Here is a 24,138-nt window from a genome sequence, read left to right on the forward strand (position 1 = left end):
GTGGGGCGGGGCGGGGCCAGCGGGCGCAGGCGCGCGGCGGCAGGAACGCGCGGGCCTGGGGCGGGGCCGGCGTGCGCGCGCCGGGGTGACGCGAGCGGGCGGCGCCGGCGGGAACGCGCCCGTCGCAAGATGGCGGCGGCCATGCTAGGCCGCGGGGCCGTGTGTGCGCAGCGGACGGCGGCGGTGGCGCTGCCCCGGCGGCAGGCGCGGCGGCGGCGCTAGCCCGGCCCTCGGCCCCATTTCGCGGTCGTCACCACCGCCTCTCCCCGCCTTGCACGGTATGGACCTGCCCGTGGGCCCCGGCGCGGCGGGGCCCAGCAACGTCCCGGCCTTCCTGACCAAGCTGTGGACCCTCGTGAGCGACCCAGACACCGACGCGCTCATCTGCTGGAGCCCGGTGAGGGGGTGGGGCGAGCCCCCGTGAGGGGTGGGATGTGGGGGCGGGAGCTCAGGGTCAGGGTTCGGAGGAAAACGTGCGGGGCCCGCTCCTTGTCGGCCCCTGCCGCGCCAAGTGTCCCTGGGCTGGGGAGGAAGGGCCTCTTCTTTGGTCTTTCGCTAAGTGTTGAACAATCGCGGAAGTGTGTCTGTCCTTAGAACAGTACCCAATCTCGCTGGCGAACAGTCAGCCTAGGTGATCCTCTGAATCTTCTCAAATGAGTTTCCAGGGTGGTGTGGTCGGCAGCTATTTGGAGAAAATTAGGACGTGGCGCGTGAATTGGAGGGCGTTGCTCTAGTGCGAAAGGAAAGGGAGCGAAAACAGAAAGTAAAACGTCATAAAGTTCAGATTGATCTTGAACCCATGTCCAGAGATAGTAGAGTTGGGCTTTCCTAGAGCGGCTTTGGTTTTCATTCTTCACAGGACGAGTTTATTCAAGTCCTTGTCTCCAGTTGCCTGGCAGCAGGCTTGTTTACATGGTTTGACCCTGCAAGACCGGACGACTCCGGTTTTGCAGAGGTAAATCAGAGAGTGTGTATGGAGTTGAAGCTCAGAATCTGCTGTTCCCATTCGAGCTGTGATGTCGTGTCTGGGGAAGGCCAGAGCCATACCCCAGGCTGGCAAATGGGTGACCTGAAGAAAGGCCACTCTGGTCATGCAGAGCCTATGGGTGCCCCCAAATACGCTTTGACCTCCTGAGGGCCAAAACGCTGGGTTTCCCAGACTTTGTTAAGTACTTCTCCTTCATGCTCTTAGGCCATTAGGAATGAAGAAATGTTTAGCTTGAAGCTAGCCCCCAGCTGGAGGCCAAGTTCTCTCTTGGGCGGTCTGTTTGCTCAAATTTGCTGCCTGAAGACTGGGAATAAAGAAACTAGATATCATGCAGCATTCTTTTGGGAGACGCTTTGTGTTGGTTTCAGTGACATGCCTGTGTGGGCACTCTCCATTTCTCAGTGCACTGCCTGTTTACTCTGATGACAGACTGGAGTCCCCGAAGAGGGGCAGCATGCTTTCCCAAAGGCTGCCGTGTTAGTGCCATCCACTCGTTCCAGAACTTGCACTTCTCTGACCCAAGGGAGTGGGCTCATATTTCTGGCTTCTTTTATCTTCCTTCTTCCTCTTTTTCCTTCCCCTAACTCCCAGGACACACTCTTAACCCAGACCAGGGAGGGGCATCAGAAATGCTCTGGAATATTCCAAGCCTAATCCTACTAGGGTGATCCACCCCACCTGCTAGGGTGCCCCTTAATCTGCTCTCTTTTTCTGCTTAGAGATTGTGAGGCGAGTGGGTGAAGTGTCACCAGCGTACTCTCCAGGACCCACAGCCTGTGTTCTGGGCAAGGCCTTTGAACAGGAATGGTCAGGCCTGTGACAGCCTTCACTTAGAGTGGCTGCAGCACCCATGAACCCCAGGCAGGGGGATGGGGAACCAGCTGGAGCACAAGTATTTGATCCTTCCTGGTTTGTATGCAGGTCAAGCAGGACATAGTGGTAAGGGCTGGCACCAGCAGTGAATAGAGAAATCACAACAGTAGCCCAGCAGTGGAAGGAAGCCCTTTTCCAGGCTGTTGGGCTGCCTGGCTCAGAGACAGGAGACGGTCCTATACCTGTGGCCTCTGTCAAAAAAGTTCACACAGGGCCTTCTGCAGACTTATGGCCCGGAGTCTGGCTCTCAGAGGCCTTGGAAAGCTCTGATGTCTTTGCTTTTGGTGTTTTTTCCTTTGTGTTGGAAGTTTTCTCTCAGTTCTACCAAGAGAGACTCACCACGTTTGACCTAAGGGACAAGGGGCAGTCAGAGGATTGGTGCTTGACTCTCAAAGGTGAATAAGGTGGGGGAAGCGGTTCATCCCCAGAAACCCTGGCCAGTGGGGCCAGGTCCGAAGAGCGTTGGGCTTTTTTATTATTATTTTTTTTTTAAATTAACATCCAAATTAGTTAGCATATAGTGCAACAATGATTTCAGGGGTTAGGTTCCTTAATGCCCCTTACCCATTTAGCCCATCCCCCCTCCACAACCCCTCCAGTCACCCTCAGTTTGTTCACCATATTTATGAGTCTTCTGTTTTGTCCTCCTTCCTGTTTTAATGTTATTTTTGTTTCCCTTCCCTTATGTTCATCTGTTTTGTCTCTTAAACTCTTCATGAGTGAAGTCACATGATATTTGCCTTTCTCTGACTAATTTCACTTAGCATAATAACTTCCAGTTCCATCCACATAGTTGCAAATGGCAAGATGTCATTCTTTTTGATTGCCGAGTAATACTCCATTGTATATATATACCACGTCTTTATCCGTTTATCCATCGATGGACATTTGGGCTCATTCCATACTTTGGCTATTGGTGATAGTGCTGCTGTAAACATGGGGGTGCATGTGTCCCTTCGAAACAGCACACCTGTATCCCTTGGATAAATGCCTAGTAGTACAATTGCTGGGTCGGAAGGTAGTTCTATTTTTAGTTTTTTGAGGAACCTCCGTACTGTTTTCCAGAGTGGCTGCACAAGCTTGCATTCCCAGAGCGTTGGGCTTCTTGTGCCCAGCCTGAAGGACAGACCAACAGGTCACTGCCCCCAGACAGTCGTGTTGGCTTACTCACTCTCAGATCCTCATACAGTTAAAGATACCCTGGGCACGGCATCTCAGCAGGTCCTTAGAGGTCCCACAAGACCCTGCAGCTCCTGCTGCTGTAGGGACGGAACTCGGTGAGCATGAGCGTAGCCTGTGGGTGTGCCCCAGCGCTTCTGACCAGCAGCCTGTGCTGTTCCCCTTACCACCCACACCCACTGGGACTCTCTGTGAATTGGGCCTGTCTGGCCTAGGGATCAGGCCTGGGTGAGGCTGGGAGGTGCTTGACGGCACAGTTTAAGGAGGCACTTTTTCTTAGGGCCACGTGGAGGAGGCCCTGGTGGGGGGGGCTCCTTAAATTTTGGCCTTGGGCGCCTCTCTGGCCCCACCCCGGTACCGGTCTGCTCTGTGCAATTCTCTTTTCTTTGGGAGCAGGAATGAACCTAATAGGATTGTGTGGAAGTGGAGGCCTAGGAACTGGAGGTCGCCAAGGCCAGGGCCTGTCCCAGATGGCCCTTGAAGTGCCAGCGGTCGGAGGCTCACTCTGGAGGGGCTGGGTCTCTGGGTGGAGAGTCCCAGGCACAGCACTTCCTGTAGTTAGGTCATCAGCTCCCTGTGAGACTACTCGAACGGGTCTGCGTGCAACCCGTACACTCAGAGCTGGCCATGGAACATTTCCAGAGCTCCCATGACTGGCAGGAACACTCCTCCTCTCCTGGCATTGAGAGCCAGGTGAGGCCTGCTGAGCTCGTTCTCAGACAGCCGGCAGGACCGGGCAGGCCCTCTGGATCTTGCCCTTGGGGATCTGTCAGTTGAGCCAAAATGCTGCAGGAGCAGCCCGGGTTAGTGCTCCCCAGTGGCAGGCTGGGAGGCACATGGCAGGGCCCGGAGGCTCCCAGGGCCTCCCTGAACCCAGACGGCTGCAGGACCAGCTGCCAAAAGCAGCACAGGTGTGCTTGTCCAGACCTTGCCTGCAGCGTGAGGCTAAACTGAGCCTTTTTGTATCTGTTCTCCATCCACAGCCATGCAAGAAGGTGACAAATGGCTATTTCGTAGAGAAGAAAACTGAGTCTCAAAGACATTAGGAAACTTAGCAAAGAAAGCTGGGGATTGGTTAAACTGGACCTGAAGGCCACCGTCTTCCCGGTGATGGCCAGCTCTTGCTCTCTGACTGCCTTCTCCTGGCGCTCCACACTTCAAGACGTTGGCCCCACCCTCACCTGCTTTCTTAGTTAGACCCTAGCTACGCTTGGACTGCCCTGTGCTGCAGGTGTTCACAGGCAGAATTGTATTTCGGATTTTTACCTGAGAGTTCCCCTTGCTTCTTCTGTAGACATAAACATATACATGGACAGACAGATGGACGAGACCGGCAGAGACCTATAAACGACAGGCTCTACGTGGTGGCCTCCTGCGTCTGTTTCCTCCTCCCCACACCCCCTCCCCCCCCCCCCCCCGGCCCGGGGGGCGGGGCGGGGGGAGGGGGGAGGGGCCCAGGGCGGGGCTTCTCAGAAGGGGGCTGGAAGTCTGGGCCATTGACGGTCTCCTTGAGGAGAAGGTAGATGTCCAGGGCGTAGCCGTGTGCGCCTGACTCCTCAGGACCCGTGTGTGCTCAGAACTCTTTATTAAAGGACCAGGGAGGGGGCAGTGGAACCTGCAGGACCCACCCTGGGAGGTGCAAAGAGCTCCCGTCGTGTATCACCGGGGACTGAGCCAGGGTCCTCACGCTCCATGCACCCCGGGGCTTCCAGCTCTGGCTGCGGGATTCTCTCCAGCTCTGGAAGGAGGCTGTGAAACGAGGAAAGCTGCCCTCAAATGCTTCCCAGTCCTGGTAGCACAGCAGCCAGCACCACCGACTCTTCCTTTCTTGACCCTGAAAGCTGTCAGAGTGAGCAGAGTCACTAACCTGCACGTGCTCCATGGTCTGGAGGTGTGAGTCCAGGGGCCAGTGGCCAGAGGGCCAAGGATTAGGAGGGATGTATTGGTGCCTGTGTTGCAGGAAATAATAAAGTGAACTTGAGCAGAAACCAGAAAAGGACGTGATGGTGCAGATGCTCTCACACTCAGATAAGGACACAGCCAGGGTAGAGGACGGGTCCTCAGTGGCTCTCCCTTTCTGGACCAGCCTCACGCCCCCTGACACCTCACTCTACACCCGGATTTCTCTGCTTCTGTGGCCACGTTGGCTCCAGCCATGCTCTCACTGCCTCTAATGCCCGTGTTCCTGGAACCCAGAGAGTAGTCGGCCAGCCACATTCAGAACAGAGCACATCGTGCAGACTGGTCTTTGGATTGACTTTTGAGGAACAAAAACGGGGGACTAAGGTGTCCTGGGGCAGATACTTGAAAAATGCAGTGGTATTCCCTCATGGAATACAGTGGTTGTTAACCCTTTGGGGTCATGGAGCCCTTGGAGAAAATACTCAAAGACAGAGACCCTGTCTGTAAAAACATACATCCCTGCAGAATTTTGCATTCATTTTAGGTTATTCCCAGGGCCATCAAAAATAAGACCAGAGGCTCCAAATTTAGTCAGACTTGGCAGTTACCAAGAAGTGCATCTTGGGGCACCCGACCTGCTCAGTGCATGGAGCATGCAACTGTTGGATCTTGAGGTTGTGAATTCAAGCCCCATGCTGGGTGTAGAGTTTTGTGGGTTGTTGTTATTTATTTACTTATTTACTTATTTATTTATTTATTTATCTATCAGGAGCACGTGAATGCTGAGGAGAGGGGCAGAGGGGGAGAAAGAATCCTAAGCAGGCTCCACACTCAGTGTGGAGCCCAACATGGGGCTCAATCCCACGACCATGGGATCACGACCTGAGTCAAAACCAAGAGTCAGATGCTCAACCAACTGGCTATCCAGGAGTCCCCAGAGTTTACTTTTTTTAAAAAAAATGCATTTCAGGGTGAGGGCATTGGTTACCAGCAAGCAGATGGGCACTCACTTCTCCCTGTTCCTTCCATATTTCTAATCAGAGGCCTTTTTAGGAAAAGCTAAGATCACCTCCAGGATTCCCTGGAGGCAGCAGAGAAGGCGGGGCCTTGAACCACGAGGCAGGGAGAGAGAACATCGGGTTCTGTGATGGATTCACCAGGAGACATCTGAAACTCCTGGTGGCCCTTCAGGTAGGGCTTATAGGACACGTGTAATGTGGGCTTAACCCTTGAACAGTGTTCAGGATTGGAAAACAAGGACAGGTGAGCCACACAGGTTCCAGTCTTTCTACCTAGAGGCAGTTTTCAAACTCCAGCACAGAAAGGGGAAACTTAACAGCCCAGACTTTGGAGAAACTGAGGCATCTAGAATTTGCAAGGTGTGGTACCAGAGAAGGGAGCTGGACTAAGAAAGAGCTCCAGGAGTCTGCACATGAGCCCCTTCAGGTCTTCAGCAGAGTTCTGGTTCACCCATCCACAGGAGGAGACCTATGAAGCCAGCCTGAGAACCTTCTAGGGAAGGAACAGTCACTGAGGAGAGCTCAGACAGGGCCATGAGTTACCTGAATTCTCACAGCCAGAGCAGAGGAACCATGTTGAACACGTAGAGCGTTCAACAAGGACCAGAAGACCTACAAGTTGGAGGTGGGACTGAATTAAGAAAGGCTGCCCCAAATGCAATGTAATCGAGTGTAAAGACAAGCCTTGAAAGGATCAGGCTGATCCACACGAAACAGTCTCAGGAGGAATACCACAAAACCCAGATGCAACGTAAAGACCCCCGTGTCCAGGGCCCAGTCAGAACTAACAGATGAGCCAATGGGCGTGAGAGTGCATCCTGTGACAAAGAAGGGGAGTCATAGCTGTGTTCCCAGGGGTGATGGGAACTAGCCAACAAAGACCTTAAAGCAATTGTAAAAATATTGAGTGCTCAAAGAAGCAAAGCAAAACCATGAAGACAGTGGAAGAGAGAGAGAGAGAGAGAGAGAGGGAGAGAGAGAGAGAGGAAGGAGCAAATAAAATGGCAATGGAAAAGTCTATCGTGCAGAATTCCACATTATTTGTGTAGACACTCCCTCCAGGGAGGTGACACATATCTCCCCACCTGTACCTGTGGCCTACACATAGTGACTTCCAAGAAGCACCGAGTGGGAAAGGGTGGGGGGTAAACTACAGTGGAGACCCCCGACAGACATGGCCTCATGTAAGTGTCCAGCCGTGGTGTGATGACAAAGGCACTTAACCTCTATGGTCTTCCTCTCCAGAACCTTCTGTAACCCCAACTAACCTCATAACTGTGAGGAAAAGACACAGGACAAATCCAAATTGAGGGAAATTCTACAAAATACTGGACCGGTACTCCTCAAAACTGTCAAGGTCATGAGAAACCAGAAAAGTCAAACAGACTGTCATAGCCAAGAGGAACGTAAGGAGACGTAACAACAAAGTGTGGTGTAATCTCTTAGGTGAAGTTCTGGGACAGAAGGATAGTAGGTAAAAACTAAGGAGATCTGAATAAGATAGAGACTTTATTTAGTAAATAATAAAGTGCAGGTATCCCACTTTTTTTTTTTTTCAACGTTTATTTATTTTTGGGACAGAGAGAGACAGAGCATGAACGGGGGAGGGGCAGAGAGAGAGGGAGACACAGAATCGGAAACAGGCTCCAGGCTCTGAGCCATCAGCCCAGAGCCTGACGCGGGGCTCGAACTCCCAGACCGCGAGATCGTGACCTGGCTGAAGTCGGACGCTTAACCGACTGCGCCACCCAGGCGCCCCAATATCCCACTTTTTTTTGAGAGAGAGTTCATTTTACGCTATTACACTTTTATAACAAAAGACCTACATTACTATCTGTTTTCACTAACTGAAAGAAATCCGAAGAGGAGTTTCATTTTTACAAAAAAAGGCAAAAGCAAAAATAGCATCCAGCATTGATTTTGCAGCGAGCTGTTACAGAGGCAGCGTGCGCTCCGAGCAGCAGGGGTGGCCGCGCCAAGCTCCTTGCTCAGGAACTGCGTTCAGATCTCGCATCAAGCTGCTAGAGCTAGTGCTCTGTGTCCGTGAGCATTTGTGAGTGCATCTGTTTGCAAGATGTGTTCTTAGGTATCAGAAAAGCTGACGAGAGGTGATTTTTTGGGTCTGGGAATACTCTAAATTTTTCCATGTCAATTAACAGTAATTCTTGGCTTTGTGAATGTTGGCATAGGAACGCCGTACTTCCGGGCAGCAGGGGAAACCTGCATATTGATTCTTTCCTTGTGACAACAACGGCGTGAGGGCTATGTGAGAGCTCTGTACTGTCTTCCCAACTTTTCTGTAAATCTCAAGTTACTCTTAAAAAAACGAAAATAAAAAAAATAAAGCTATTCTAAAATTCAAAGCTTTTTTTTTAGACGTCACTACTGGGGGTTAATAGCAGATCAGATTCTGCAGAAGAAAAGATCACTGAACGAGAGTAAGCATAGATGCTGTCTATGCATACTGTAAGTAAGCATAGTGAGCAGAAGCAGAGCCTCACGGGGATGATATCGCATAGCCTGACACACAAGTGGAGTTCCAGAGTAACGGGAGAGGGAATGCTTAGACATAGTTGTCCAAATCTTTGGAAAGCTGTGAACCCACAGATCCAAAACTTATAAGAATTCCTAAGGAGGATAAGCACACACAAAAAAACAAACGAACAAAAAGACCCAGGGCATATCACTAACAAATTACTGAAAACCGATGAAGAAAAAATCGTAAAAGCAGCCAGAAAAAGAAAGAATTGCACAGAGAGGGACCCAGACCAGAACAACACTGACTCAGCACCTGTGAGATGCGAGGCCAGAAGGGAGCTCTGTGGATGAAGTCTGGTCGGCATTCAGAACCCACTGTAACTCACCGCATCAGCGGACAAAGAGAAGAAAACCCGCACGACGCCTTAATGGTGGCAGGGGAAACATTGGACAAACTCAACACTCACTTTGTGATAAAAGCTCAGCAAACTGGGAAAGGGCATTTCCACAGCCTAATAGGAAGCGGCTATGAAAACCTACAGCTGACATTGTACTTAACCCTGAAAAAGCAGGTGCTTCTGCCACTCCTCTTCAACGATGTGTGTGACACCCTGGTCGGGTAGTCTGGCAGATATAAGTAAATAAAAGACCGAAAAATTGGAAGGTAGGACAGAACTGGCTCTGTTTATAGAAAACATTGTAATTTACTTAGAAAATCCCAAGAAATCTACAAAAAAAAAGAAAATACCAAAGTGATTAGAACTAGTAAATGAGTTTGGTGAGGTCACAGGATTCAAGGTTGATGTAAAAAAAACAATTCTATTTCTGTATACTAGCAATGAACCCTTGAAAATGGAAATATTTAACAATAGCATTGAAAAAACACAAAATACTTACTGGCCGTATTATCTCTTGCTGTGTAACCAGTTGTCTCCAAACCTAACTGCTTTAAACAGCAAACGTTTCACAGTTTCTGAGAGTCACGAGCTGATTCTGACGCGAGGTCTCTCACGAGACTGCAGGCACTTCGAGGCTCAGCTGCAAAGAGAGACCCACTTCTAAGTTCGCTCAAGTGCATGGTGGCAAGTGGCTTCCATTCCTCACCACAGGAGCCCCTCAGCCTGTTCCCTCGGCCTGTCAGCCTGCTGCTCCCGGAGCAAGGGATCCAGTGTGGCCTCTGTAATGTGTTCTCGGATACATGTCACCTGTTAAGTGCTGGTGGTCACCAAGAACAACCCAGCCACAGCACAGGAGAAGGCAGCACAAGGTGTGAGCCCCCAGAGGCAGGGATCATTGGGGGCTGCCTGTAGACCAGTTACCACGGGTGTGGACCTTGTAAACCATGTATAAAATTTGTGCACGGAAAGCTATAGAACACTGCTGAGAAAAATTAAAGAGGATCTAAGTAAATGGAGAGAAATGCCATGGTCATAAACAGAAGACCCGGTGTTGGTAAGATGAAAACAGATTTCACACAATCCCAGTAAAATCTCGGCAGACATTTTTGTAAATGTTGGTAAAGTGATCCCTACTAGAGTTTATATGAAAAAGCAAAGCCAAACATTCTCAACAGAGAATAGACAGACAGTTTTTTTAAGTTTATTTATTCACTTTGGTGGGGGGGGGGGGAGAACAAACAAAAATGAGGGAGGGACAGGGAGAGACAGGGAGAGGGAATCCCAAGCAGGCTCTGCACTGTCAGCACAAAGCCCAATGTGGGGCTCGAACCCTCGAACGGTGAGAGATCATGACCCGAGCCAAAGTTGGCCACTTAACCAAATGAACCACCCGGGCACCCCTTCAGACATTTTTTTAAAGGAGAACAATTGGAATGCTCACACAAATTGATTTCACAATTTACTATAAAGCTGTAATAATCGGCACTGAGTGAAATTGGCATAACTGTAAACATATAAACAGAACAGACTAGAGAATCCAGAAAGAAACCCACCCATTTAAAGTTCATTGATTTTTGACAAAGGTGCCGTTGCAATTCTATAGGAATAGTCTTTTCCACACGTGGTGCTGGAATAATTGGGCGCCTGTAAACACAGATGTGAGCTCGCCATGTGCCTCACACCGTGTACAAACACTGACTGAAATGAATCAGACTGAAATGTAAAAGCTAAGACTAGAAAACTTCTAGAAGGAAAAAACCTGAATGACTCAGTTGGTTAAGCATCCAACTTCAGCTTAGGTCATGTCATAATCTCCTGGTTGGTGAGTTCGAGCCCCACGTCCAGCTCTGTGCTAACAACTCGAAGCCTGGAGCCTGCTCCAGATTCCGTGTCCCCCTTGCTCTCTGCCCCTCCCCTGTCCGAACTGTCTCTCTCTCTCTCTCTCAAAAGTAAATAAACATTAAAAAAAAAAGAAAAGACCCGAATGCAAATGTTTATAGCACTTTTATTCACAAGAGCCAAAAATAGGACACGACCCACAGGTCAGCCTGCTGGGGAGTGGCCGGACAAGCGGCGGCGCCCCCCCCCCCCCCCCCCGCAGGGAGCTCCACTCAGCACTGAAGAGGAGTGAACAGCTTTCCGGGAGACTCTGTGGCCGAACCTTGAAAGCATTCTGTTGTGCTAAGTGCAAGGTACCAGACACAAAAGGCTGCATACTCTGTGATTTCATTTATGTGATATTCTGGCAAAGGCAAATCCGGGGGAGCAAAGATGAGGTCAGTGGTTGCCTGGGGTGGGGGTTGACCACAGAGGGGCATAAGGATAATTTCGGGGGTGATGGAAATGTCTTCGGTTCTCGCATGTGGTGGTAAACAATTGTATGTCAAAAGTGGACCAAGCTATGCATTTTAAATTATAAACTTGATGTGATTGTATCTTCCCATTTGAGAAATGTGGGGTGGGGGGGTGTCCCTGGTGGCCAGTTATGTAGAGATACCTAGTCAGCAAGAGTGTAACTCAGCAAACACTTTGTCCCGGGGACGAGACAAGACACGGTCTACGTCATGCGCATGGATGACAGATGCAGCCTGGGAGCGCCTCCGTCAAGACTGAGAGAGAGTGTGCAGCCCCAGAAGGAGCAGTCTTTTCTTCCATCTTCCATCCGAGGGGGACTCCATCTCCTGTCCCACGGATGTCCCCCAGCAGTCCACCAAATGCCCGCTCCCTGAAAATGTGAGAGCACCTAACGCAGTGCTCAGAGGCAAGTTATACAATTAAGTGATCCCATTAGAAAATAAGAATGGCTTCTAAGCTTCCACCTTAAGAAAGTAGAAAAAAAAGCAAAGTAAACCCAAAGCAAGCATAAGGAAGGAAATGATAAAGACAACAGAAGAAGTCACTGAAACCGAAGATGGTAAAACAGTAAAATAAATTAATTCAAAAACCGATCCTCTGAAAAGATAAAAATTGGTAACTTGTAGCATGACTGACAGACAAGACCTGAATTGCCAATATCAGGAACAAAGAGGGTATGTGTCACGGCAGACCCCTCTGACGGTATGGGGGTAATAAGGAAGTGCTTTGAGCAGCTGTATGCATGTGCATTTGGCAGCGTGGATAAAAATGGACCAATTCCCTTAAAACCATAAAGTGTCAAAACTTGCCCAAGGTGAAATGGATAACCTTAATGGTCCTAACTCTATTAAAGAAGTTGAATTCCTAGTCATAAACCTCCTAAAAAGAAAAGTCCAGGCCCAAATGATTTTACTGCCAAATTTAAACATTGGAAGAAGAAATAACACCAATTATACACAACTTTCTCCAGAAAACCAGAGGAGGGAACACTCTGCAGCTCATTTTGTGAGGCAAGCATTACCTTGGTATCAAACACAGGGGCACCTGGGGGCACCGGTGGCTCATTTGGTTAAGCAACGGACTTCAGCTCAGGTCATGATTTCATGGTCCGTGGATTCAAGCCCCACAACTTTGGCTCAGGTCATGATCTCACAGTTTGTGGGTCGGAGCCACCCCACCCCCCACCCCCGGCTGGCTCTGACGACAGCTCAGAGCCTGGTGCCTGCTAAGGATTCTGTGTCTCCCTCTCTCTCTGCCCCTTCCCTGCTCATACTCTGTCTCTCTCTGTCTCAAAAATACATAAACCTTAAAACACACACAGGGGTACCTGCTGGCTCAGTTGGAAGATCACGTGACTTTTGATATCAGGGTTATGAGTTTGAGCCCCATGTTTGGTATAGAAGTTATTTAAAAATAAACTTTTTTAAAACTTAGACAAAAATGGTCTAAGAAAACTAAGAACCAGCATTTTTCATAATGTTTTCTGTAAAATGTAAGCAAATCTAGCAATATATAAAAAGAGTGATGTCACAACACAAGGAACTTATTCCAGAAATGGAAGGGTGGTCCAGGATTTCAAAATTAAGTCAGTGTAATCCACTGTGTTAACAACGTAAAGAAGAAAAGCCACATGATCCTATTGTTTGCAGAAAAAATATTTGACAAATTTGATGTTCATTTATAAAAAAAAAACCAAAAACAAAAAACTCAGGAAACTGAGAATAGTGGGGAACATAACTCAGCCCGATAACAAAAAAAGGATCTACACCTAACATCATACTTAATGTTAGGAGAGACTGAATGCTTTTCCCCTAGGATAGAACAAGGTACAATTCTATTTTCACCAATTCTAATTAGCATTGTACTGGAAGTCCTATCTAGTAATTGAAGACCAGAAAAAGAAGTTAAAAGAATATATATTGGAGAGCAAGAAATAAAACTGACCTTATTTATAGATGGCATGATTGTCCACACAGAAAAATCTCAAGAAATCTATAAAAATACTCCTAAAACTAAAGAATTGAGTTTTGCAGGGTCACTAGATACAAGGTCAACATACAAAAATCAATTGGATTTCTAACGAACAATAGGAAATTGATGTGTTTTGTTTTTTAATATCATTTACAGTTGCTCCAAAAGACTACTGGGGAGCCTGGGTGGCTCAGTCGGTTAAGCAGATGATTTTGGCTCTGGTCATGATCTCATGGCTCAGGAGTTCAAGCCCCACATCAGGCTGTGTGCTGACAGCTTGGAGCCTGGAGCCTGCTTCGGATTCTGTGTCTGCCTCCGTCTCTCTGCCTCTCACACTGCCCCCCCTCAAAAATAAGCATTTTTAAATTTTTTTAAAAGACGAGAACTTAAATACAAGCATAGTAAAACATGCAGGGATCTGTATACCAAAACTATAGGATTATAAAAACACTTATTTTTGTTTTTACAGTTATTTACTTTCGAGAGAGAGAGACAAAGTGAGAGTGGGGGAGGGGCAGAGAGAGAGGGAGACACAGGATCCGAAGCAGGCTCCAGACTGAGCTGTCAGCACTGAGCCCAATGCGGGGCTCGAACCCACAGACCGTGAGATCATGACCTGAGCTGAAGTCGGCCGCTCAACTGACTGAGCCACCCAGGCGCCCCTATAAAAACGCTCACGAAACAAAGCAGAGTTGACCTCAGGAATGGCATACCACGTCTATTGATTTTTGGGAGCAAATTTGGGAAGTTTTCAGGCCTTATTTCTTTTAGTATTTGTTCCGGTCCTTCTTTCCTGTAACGAAATGTACTCCATTTACACGTACGCTGAGGCAGTTAAAGGTTTTGGGTTGGGTTTGGTTTGGTTCTTTCGAGACTCCTTTCATTTTTCTTTACTCCGTTTTCTCTCTGTCCTTCTGCTTTCGTCATCTCTATCAATCCATTTTCAAATTTGTTGATTTCTTTGTTCTGCCAGTTCACATCTGCTGTTGAGTCTTTCTAGTAAATTCCTCATTTTGGTTATTGTACTGTTGGGCTCTGGAATTTTCATCTGACTCTGCTTTACAAGTCCTGTCTCTTTGTTGCGATTCTCTCTTTGGCAAGGCACTGTCACCTCGTCTTTAAACACACAGGTGATGTTTGCTTCGGAGTCTTGAGGAAACTCTACAGCTTGTCCCTCTCACGCTCGTTTCTGTTGGCTTTTTCTTCTTTCCCTTGTGCACAGGTCACACTTTGCTGCTTCTTTTCGTGTCTCATAATTTTGTTGAAAAAGTATATTTTAGGTAATGTAGTACTTCTGGATGACCACCCCACCCACCACCCACCTGCCCCCCACGCTTGTTTTTGTTTTGTGCTGGTTTGTTTTGTGACTTAGCTGGGTTCTTTTAGTGAAGTCTGTATTCTCTTTGACCTCAGTGTTAACTCTACTGCCTCCCAGGGTATCACACCCAGACTTTAGGCTCTAATTACTGCCTGATTGTGGTGGTGTTTTTTGACGGTGCCCCAGGGCACAAATTGTTGAGCGGTCTAACCCAATTAAATTCAACCAGTGGTTGTGTTGAAGGCCCGTCTTTGAGGTTTGTTCTGACTCTGGGAGGGCTGTGAGCTGCCTCTCTCCTGTAAAACAGGCTGGGCCTGGTTGAGCCGGTTACTCTGAACCAAGAGGTGCCGTTGTTTTCAAGAGCAGCCTTACGCTTGAACTTCCTTACGTTTTGTTTCAAATAAAGTGAGTTCCCTTGGGGAGCCCCTTCAGAGCTCTCTTTCCTTCTGACTGCCTCTCTCCCGAGAAAATCTCACAGTTCATGGGATTGAGCCCCGTGTCAGGCTCTGTGCTGGCAGTGCAGGGCGTGCTTGGGGTTCTCTGTCTCCCTCTCTCTGCCCCTCCACCACTTGCACAAGCACACTGTCTCAAAAATAAGTAAACTTTTAAAAAGAAAAAAATAGGGGTGCCTGGGTGGCCCAGTTGGTTAAGCATCCGACTTCAGCTCAGGTCATGATCTCACAGTTTGTGAGTTCAAGCCCCGCATCGGGCTCTGTGCTGACAGCTCAGACCCTGGAGCCTACTTCGGATTCTGTGTCTCTCTCTCTCTCTGTCTCAAAAATAAATTTAAAAACATTAAAAATTTAAAAAAAGAAAAGAAAAAAAACAAAGCTTTGTTTCACTTTGGAGTGGTTCAGTAGATCTCACACTTGAATCCCAGAAATGGAAATTGCTGCTTCCTTTTCTTTTTTTTAAACTTTTTTTATGTTTGTTTATTTTTCAGACACCCCCCCCCCCCACACACACACACAGCATGAGTGGGGCAGGGGCAGAAAGAGGAGACAGAATCCGAAGCAGGCTCTGAGCCTGGAGCTGAGTCAGATGCTTAACTGACTGAGCCACCCAGGCGCCCCTGCTCCTTACTTTTCAAAGTGAGGCTTTGCTGGATATACAATTCTTGGTTGACCGGTTTTTTTCCTTTCAGCCCCTTTACTTTTTTTTTTTAAGTTTACTTATTTTGAGAGAGAGAGCAAGAGCAGGGCAGGAGTAGAGAAAGAAAGACTCCCAAGCAGGCTCTGCACTGCCAGCATGGGGCCCGATGCAGGGCTTGATCCCATGAACCATGAGGTGATGATCCGAGCTGAAACCAAGAGTTAGACATGTAACTGACAGAGCCCCCCCCCCCCAGGTGCCCCTCCTTTTGGCCCCTTTAAATGTAATCCTATTGCCTTGTGGTCTCCGTGGATTCTGATGAGAAATCAGTTTTAATCTTTTTTTTTTTTTTTTTTAATGGAGTTTGTTTAGCTTCCTGGACGTTTTTTATCAAACTTAGGAAATTTGGGGCCATTATTCCTTCACCTATTCTTTCTGTCCTTTTCTCTCCTGGGACTTCCATTGGGCATAAGTTGGTGCAATTATATTTTTTAATTCAGATTTGGTTCATTTTTATCTTTATTGGTATTCTTCATTCCGCAAGATGTTCTCATGGTTTCCTTTATTTCTTTAGCTGCCATTTCATTTCATTCTTTGAACAAATTTGAAATTGTTGACTTAAAGTCCTTGTCTAGTAAATCCAACTCACAAGTTTCATTAGGGATGGTTTCAATTGATTGCTTTTTTTTCCCTAGTGTATAGGCCATGTCTTGTTTCTTTGCAGGTTTCATACTTTTTCATTGGAAACTGGACTTTGAATTAATATAATGTGGTATGTGTTAGGTTCTGAATATCAGATTCTCTCTCCTCCCCAGATTTGTTGCTGTTGCTATTTCTTGTAGTTGCTGGTATTCGTTTGTTTAGTGACTTTTCTGAACGAATTCTGGATGACTTATGGTCTTTGTTGTTCGTGACCACTGAAGTCTGCTTGGCTAGCTTAGTAGTGAGCTAGTCAAGGGAACAGAAATTTCCCTTGTCTCCTGGAACCAATAAATGTCCTGTTCTTTGCCGGGGGACCCCGTGTAGGTGTTGGGGGATTTATTGCATTCGGCACACAGCCCAGGTAGGTGGCGCCTCTGCTTTGTCCTCTGCTTCCTGCTTGTGCAGAGCCTCCCAAGTCAGCCAGAGGTGCGCGCCTAGGGCCACGTCAGGTCTCCCCTGATTGCCCACACAGCCCTACACATGCATGTGACTTCCGGATGCCCAGGAATGTTTTGGAGCTTTTCAAAACGCCTCTCGAGGTCTCATTCCCTAGCTCTTCCTTTTGAGGTTTTCTAGCTAGCCTGTTTTTTGCCCTGTTATCCTCTGCCTGAAACAACCACAAAGTTTTGAAATCCTCTTTTGATGTCATCAACAAACATCCCTAAGGAAAAGGCTTTTTGTACTGGGAGAGCTTTGGGTCAAATCAAGCAAAGACAGCTTTACAAGTGGAAGCCCCCAGGGAGCTGACTGGTCCGAGAGTGATTCTCTGGGAATGGGGCTACAGGAGGGGAAGCAGGAACAGGGCAAGTCAAAATACCACAAAGCTCACTGATCTTGCTGCAGGAGAATCATTTTTCTTGAATAAAGGCTTCCCATGTTGCTGTTGATTTTCAGAGTTCTGAAAAAGCGCACTGTAACGTTTTGGTCGGTTTTCTTACTGCTTCTTTGAAGGAGAAGACTTTTCAGAGGCCCTTTCTCCACCTTCTCCACCCCTTCACGTGCTTGTATCTGGGTTCATTTTCACATGCACGCACGTGTGTGGACACACAAGGCTTTCACCTACCACCAGGGTTCCTCTGGCTTCTCTCTCTCCTTACCTTCAGCCCCTTCTTCGATGGGGGAAGCCATGCCCAGTGTCCCTGGCGGACTCAAGGGTAGCCTGTCCTGTCACCCCCCACCCCCTCCTCCCCTCACCACTCGCTGGCCCTGTTCCAGGACCCTGCCCCACACCCCAAGGCCCTTCCAGCAGAGGCTGGCCTTGCCAACCTTCCTGGTAGCTTCTGGATTGAGGTCAGAAAGAAGACGGGGGTGACTGGTGCCTCAGCCGATTGAGCATCTGACTCATGGCTTCGGCTCAGGTTCGTGGGTTCGAGGCCCGTGTCAGGCCCTGCGCTGACAGTGCGGAGCCTGCTTGGGATTCTCTCTCTTCCCCTCCCCCACTCACCCCCTTTTTTCTCTCTCTCTCAAAAATAAATAAAAATTTTAAAAATGTGTGTTTTTAAAAAATGAGGGGATGGAAGATGAGTAATGCAGTGACTGTTTCACAACCTCTTCTTCCCGCCTCAGATGCCGAAAGAAGAACGAGGTTGCATTTCTGAATACAACTGTGTGTTTTCCTCCCATTTTCTTGGCTGCCTCACCTTGGGGTCTTGGTTGTTCCTGGGGGAAATCTGATTAAAGCAAAAACAAGGTCCCCTAAAGACTGGGCGTGAGGTGCCGCGTGTTTCAGGCAACTTCTGGAGCCCCGGGGCAGGGCTTCCTGGCTGCGATGAGGTCCCCTCATCTCTCTGGCCGTGTGGCTTCTGTCACCCAGTCCCGGGCCTCCAGCAGGGCACACGCAGGAGCGGAGGGACCGGGCACATCTGGGGACTTGTGCCTCGTGGGCTGCGTGTGACTCTGCCGCGTGCCTCCCAGCAGAGCGGGAACAGCTTCCACGTGTTCGACCAGGGCCAGTTTGCCAAGGAGGTGCTGCCCAAGTACTTCAAGCACAACAATATGGCCAGCTTCGTGCGGCAGCTCAACATGTGTGAGTACCCTGCTATCTGGGCGTGTGGGGCGGGGCATGATGCAGAGCCTGGAGCATCTGGGGGGCCTGCGGCCAGGGCGCCTCTTCCCAGGGGAGCAGAGTCTCAGGGAAGAGTCTCTGAAGTCCCAGCCAGACACAGGCACACATGCTGGTGAGGGCTTGTCGTCTGGGGTATGGGGTCTCCCTTAGACCAAGACCACCCAGCTGCCGCAGGCAGTGGTGTGACCAGAGCCGTGCCAGGCATAGCCCTCCTCCCGGACCCCTCCCTTTGTCCTTCCGTGGGGCGGTGCCCGGCCCTGAGGCAGAGCTGCTCCACCCCGTCATGTGCAGACGGCTTCCGGAAGGTGGTCCACATTGAGCAGGGTGGCCTGGTCAAGCCAGAGAGGGACGACACTGAGTTCCAGCACCCGTGCTTCCTGCGTGGCCAGGAGCAGCTCCTTGAGAACATCAAGAGGAAAGTGACCAGCGTGAGTAGTCCGCCTCCCTTTCTCTGCCTCCTCAGACCTTCCTCCAGACTATGAGAGGGAGCAGCGGCTACTTGCTGTCCTGCTGGACCTACGACTCCTAAGGGCAGTCAGCTGCTGGCCTGGCCGCCCTGAGCCCTCCTCCTGATGGGCCCTCTCCTCCCTGCTTGTCCATCTGGGACTCCCCTTGGCCATTCCCCCATCAGCCACCACATTGAAGGCCCCTCTCCAGACTGCCAGCCCAGCCCCTTGGCCCTTCTGCGGCATCCCAGGCCCTCCCCTCTTCCCCCGGGGGGGGGGGGCATCTCAGTAACTGTTTTCCCGTCCCCCCCCCGCCCCCACCGGGGTCCCAGGTATCCACCCTGAAGAATGAGGACATAAAGATCCGCCAAGACAGTGTCACCAAGTTGCTGACTGATGTCCAGCTCATGAAGGGGAAGCAGGAGAGCATGGACTCCAAACTCCTGGCCATGAAGCAGTAGGTTCCACGCGGCGCCTGGCAGGGGATGTGGCGGGACAAGGGGACCCGTGGGAGGCAGCCTGAGGAAAGAGCAGACAGGAGAGGTGCGGGCCTGGGAACTGGCCACCCCCTCCTGGGGCCCCTTCCCACCAGCCCTGCCTCCTACAGTCTGAGACAGGGACGCTCCAGGCTTCTCCCAAGCGCAGAATTACATTTGGACTTGTGCGCGCGCCCTGGGAGACAGGGTCTAACCCAGTTCCCGCCCCAACGGGCAGAGCTGGGCTCCTGGCACCTGCCTCCCCTTTCGGCTCCTCACACTGCGTCCCGAGTGTGCACTCCACAGGCCGGGGTGGCTGGTCTTCACCGACCCCACAGCGCCAACGCTCCCGCTGGCCCCCACTGCCGCTGAGGCACGTTCGGCCACCAGTAACCGGCCCTGTGCTCCCCTCCTCAACCAGGACCCCTAACAGGGCTGGCCTGGGCCGCCTCCTATGCACTTGGGGGCCCCGGGGACCTCAGGAACCGCAGCCTAGGGTGGCTGTCCTCAGCTTGGTGTGGCCCGAAAGCCTCTCAGGGGGCAGGTCCTCATGACCCCCAAGTCCTGGAAGAGGCTCCTGGGCTCTCTCCACATTTGGGGCTGGCAGAAGCCTCTGGCTATAGGACATCTGGGTGTGGGGCCAGGTGAACTTGGCCTGCCGGGACATGGGTGCCTTAAAGGCCAAGGCCAAGAGGGGCAATTCCATGTCAGTAAGACACTTGGGGGCCCATCAGAAGGGCCAGGCTGCTCACAGCCCTGCTCACCCAGACCTAGTGACATAGGACGGGTATAGGACAGCTGCCATATGCTGCTCTGTACCCCTGGCCTTCCCTCCTCTCCTCAGGTTCAGGTGGGGCAGAGATGGCTCAGAGGGACCGGGGGGGGGGGGGGGGGGGGGGGAGGGGGGGGCAACACTCAAGCGTGTCCAGGAGGTCTCAGCCAGGACCCTGGGGTCCACCCAACACACCCAGTCCTGTGCTCTGCCCCTGCCCCCACAACTGACACACCCCTGCGTGTCCTCCCTGGCGGTCTGCCCCCAGCCCTGTTACCGCCGCACCCCAGACCCCACGCCTGCCCAGGGCGGGACGGGGCGGGGGGGGGGGGTTCTGTGGAGGGCCCCCAGCACTGCTGACCACGCCCACTGTGTTACAGCGAGAACGAGGCCCTGTGGCGGGAAGTGGCCAGCCTGCGGCAGAAGCACGCCCAGCAGCAGAAAGTCGTCAACAAGGTGTGCGGCGGGCCTAGGGGGAGCCTGGCGGGCCCCTCGCAGGACCAGGCTAACTGTGCCCTTCTGCCCGCAGCTCATCCAGTTCCTCATCTCACTGGTGCAGTCCAACCGGATCCTGGGGGTGAAGAGAAAGATGTGAGGCACAGGGGGTGCCCGTCCCCAGCACGGGGCCCAGGGCCACCCTGTCTCCCCCTGGCTGAGGCCCGGGGTGGCCCTGAGGTCTCAGGGAGGCACCTAAGCCCACCCCTTACCGCCCCCCCCCCCCCCCCTCCCCGCAGCCCCCTGATGCTGAACGACAGCAGTGCGGCACATTCCATGCCCAAGTACGGCCGCCAATACTCCCTGGAGCACATCCATGGCTCGGGCCCCTACTCGGTGAGCGCCGGGCGCGGCAGGACTGGCCTGGGCGGGGGCAGGCACGTGCTGCAGCGCCTGCCACACAGGTCACCTCCCTTTGATGGCAGGCTCCCTCCCCGGCCTACAGCAGCTCCAGCCTCTACTCCCCAGACACCGTCGCCAACTCCGGACCCATCATCTCCGACATCACCGAGCTGGCCCCCGGCAGCCCTTTGGCCTCCCCAGGCGGAAGCGTAGATGAGAGGTGGGGGCCACGTCACCCAACCGTCAGGAGAAGGGTGGGCCCACAGAGGCGGCAGCTGCTGACGTGTGTGTCCCCCGACGTGCAGGCCAGTGTCCAGCAGCCCCCTGGTACGCGTCAAGGAGGAGCCCCCGAGTCCTCCTCGGAGCCCCCGGGTGGAGGAGGCCAGTCCTGGACACCCGTCCTCTGTTGTGGAGATACCCCTGTCCCCGACCGCCCTCATTGACTCCATCCTGCGGGAAAGCGAGCCTGCCCCTGCCGCCCCGGCCACACCCCTCACGGATGCGGGGGGCCGTCGCCCCTCACCCTCGCCCCCACCTGCCTCGGCCCCTGAGAAGTGCCTCAGCGTAGCCTGCCTGGACAAGTGAGTGCCGCCCCACCCGCCTCCGCCGCAGCCTCAGGAAGCACGTCTGGGCCTCTAGCTAGCGCTGTCCCGGAGGGCTGGTGTGGGGCGGTCGTCAGGCTGTGGGCGCAGGGGCGCCGGGGGGTGAGCCAGCAGACCCGGCCCTGAGCTCAGAGCCCGTTGTCCCACATCCCCAGGGCCTCAGGAGCCAAGGGTGTGCAGCCTTGCAGGTCTGTCGCACCTGCTTTCTGAGCCGCTCTGGCCGCTGCTGTCACCCCTTCCTGCGACAGGCCACTGCATCTGTCCTGCCCAGCAGAGGGCTTGCCCCAGAGGCCAGGCAAGCAAGGGCGGGGGGCACGGAGTCCACCTGGCCCCCACCTGCAATCGGGGGGCTCTTGTCTTTGTATCTTGCAGTTTGGCTCGCGCTCCACAGATGTCTGGGGTCGCCCGCCTCTTCCCCTGCCCCTCCTCTCTGCATGGCCGAGTCCAGCCAGGGTTAGCGCCGTCCCCACTGGGGAGGGAGGAGGGCTCCGCCAGAGCTCAGGCCCCTCCCCAGCTTCGGACCAGACCCTGGCCTGGCCATGAGCACTTGGCCCTGCCTGGTGAACGGGCGTCCCGGGCCCTGTGCAGCAGGGAGCAGCCCCCCCCACCCCAGGCTCTGGGGCCCAAGCCGGTGCCCCAGCTCACTGACCGACAGAGATGGGCCTCCCCGCCTGGCACTGCCACTGGTGCAGCCAGGCTCCTGGCTGCCGTGCTGACTGGCTTCCTCTCAGGTTGGGGCAGGGCCCTGTGGACACCTCCCAGAGCCAGCCTGGCCACCTGTCCAACGGCACAGGTCCACCAGGTGGCCCGGGGCCTTCTCGGCCACAGCCTCCAGACCCAGGTCTCTTTCCCGGCATGCACCAGAGTAGAGACCAGCCCTCCATACCCTGCCCGCAGCTCCCTCTCCCCATCCCTGCTGTCTTCCAACGTACAGACAAGACCTTGCCGGGCCTGAACACCGCCCCCAGCCCATCCTGAGCCCCCCTGTCATTTTGGCTCAGCCATTTAGTGCTGTCAGAGGCCTTACTGGGCCTCACAGCGACAGGACCGGCTGGCACAGCCTGAGCCGCTCTCGCCCCAGTGACCAAGCACCCTGGCCCTTTCCCACACACGTTCCCCCCAGGCCCACACCAGGTGTGCGATGGGGCCCCGCCTCGGAGGGCTTCCCGTGAGCCCAAGCGGGGTGGGGGTATAGCTGAGGACAGCCCCTCTCTGTCTGGTGGGTGTGATCACCAGCAGGAGGGCACTGGCTGGGGGTGCCTAGGGCTCCACTTTACCTGCCCTCCTCACTCTGGCTAGGACCGAGCTCAGTGACCACTTGGACGCCATGGACTCCAATCTGGACAACCTGCAGACCATGCTGACAAGCCACGGCTTCAGTGTGGACACGAGCGCCCTGCTGGACGTGAGTGCCTCCCTACCCCCACCCTGCTCACAGCTCACGGGCGCAGCCTGACCGCCCTCCCTTCCCTGCAGCTGTTCAGCCCCTCAGTGACAGTGCCCGACATGAGCCTGCCCGACCTTGACAGCAGCCTGGCCAGCGTGCGTAGGCGGGGCGGGGGTGGGGGGGTGGGGGGGGGTGGGGGGGAGGGGGGCGGGTAGGGAGCAGGAACCTTCACTCTGCCCCCTCCTGCCCTGGCAGATCCAGGAGCTCCTCTCTCCCCAGGAGCCCCCCAGGCCCCTTGAGGCAGAGAACAGCAGCCCTGACTCAGGTGAGCCAAGCCCTGAGCCCCTGCCCTGCCCCAGCCCAGTGTCCCCACCCGCCAGTGCCCTGACCCAGCCCCCACCCTCAGGGAAGCAGCTGGTGCACTACACGGCGCAACCCCTGTTCTTGGTGGACCCGGGCTCCGTGGATATGGGAAGCAGCGACCTGCCCGTGCTCTTCGAGCTGGGGGAGGGTTCCTACTTCTCGGAGGGGGACGACTACGCAGATGACCCCACCATCTCCCTGCTGACGGGCTCTGAACCCCCCAAAGCCAAGGACCCCACCGTCTCCTAGAGGCTCCAGGGCGAAGGCTGGGCGTGGAGCCTGCTCAGCAGCGAGGGCCCCAGCCCTGTGTGCCGTGGCAGCTCGAGGCCTTACAGCCACGCTTGGACTGCCCCTCGCTGTGGCCGTTCCCAGGCAGGATTGTATTTTGGATTTTTACATGAGAGTTCCCCTTGCCCCTTCAGTAGAGAGAAACACATACATGGACAGACAGACGGATGAGACCGGCAGAGACCTATAAACGACAGGCTCTACATGGTGGCCTCCTGCGTCTGTTTCCTCCTGCCACCCCACCCCCCCGGGGAGGGGGGGGGGGGAGGACCCCAGGGCGGGGGTTCTCAGAAGGGGGCTGGAAGTTTGAGCCATGATGGTCTCCTCGGAGAGAAGGTAGATGTCCAGGGCGTAGCCGTGTGCGCCTGACTCCACAGGACCCGTGTGTGCTCAGAATTCTTTATTAAAGGACGAGGGAGGGGGTGGTGGGACAGACCCACAGGAATGCCCTGCCCAAGGCCTCTCCACATGGGACCAGGTGGGGCATGGACAGACAGGCAGGCTGTGCACATCTTCTCGGCAGAGGCACCCCGTTTTTCATGCATTCACAAGGCACTGGGCTGGTTTGGGGGGGAAGGGTTGGGTGCCGAGGGGTGGGGAGGTGACAGGCCAGAGCAGCCTGCCTGA

At 52.9% G+C, this 24,138-nt stretch overlaps 1 protein-coding gene across 5 annotated transcripts; it reads left to right on the forward strand.

Moving 5' to 3' along the window:
- The first annotated feature begins 89 nt into the window (after positions 1 to 89).
- On the forward strand, positions 90 to 23,716 carry HSF1 (heat shock transcription factor 1). 5 transcript variants are annotated; one of them, XM_047842290.1, is made up of 14 exons: positions 90 to 397; positions 18,190 to 18,301; positions 18,632 to 18,768; positions 19,119 to 19,243; positions 20,415 to 20,490; positions 20,564 to 20,625; positions 20,769 to 20,865; positions 20,955 to 21,091; positions 21,177 to 21,452; positions 21,846 to 21,926; positions 22,773 to 22,878; positions 22,950 to 23,015; positions 23,116 to 23,185; positions 23,267 to 23,716. In XM_047842290.1, the coding sequence occupies exons 1-14, from the start codon at positions 281 to 283 to the stop codon at positions 23,470 to 23,472; spliced, it is 1,668 nt and encodes a 555-aa protein (XP_047698246.1). In that variant the 5' UTR covers positions 90 to 280; the 3' UTR covers positions 23,473 to 23,716. The 5 variants fall into 5 exon arrangements, with proteins under 5 accessions (XP_047698246.1, XP_047698247.1, XP_047698248.1 ...); XM_047842291.1 differs by having other exon boundaries at positions 18,193 to 18,301; XM_047842292.1 differs by lacking the exon at positions 21,846 to 21,926 and having other exon boundaries at positions 91 to 397.
- Positions 23,717 to 24,138: the final 422 nt, after the last annotated feature.

This window comes from Prionailurus viverrinus, chromosome F2 (assembly GCF_022837055.1).
Source record: "Prionailurus viverrinus isolate Anna chromosome F2, UM_Priviv_1.0, whole genome shotgun sequence".
In the NCBI taxonomy this organism is placed as follows: domain Eukaryota; kingdom Metazoa; phylum Chordata; class Mammalia; order Carnivora; family Felidae; genus Prionailurus; species Prionailurus viverrinus.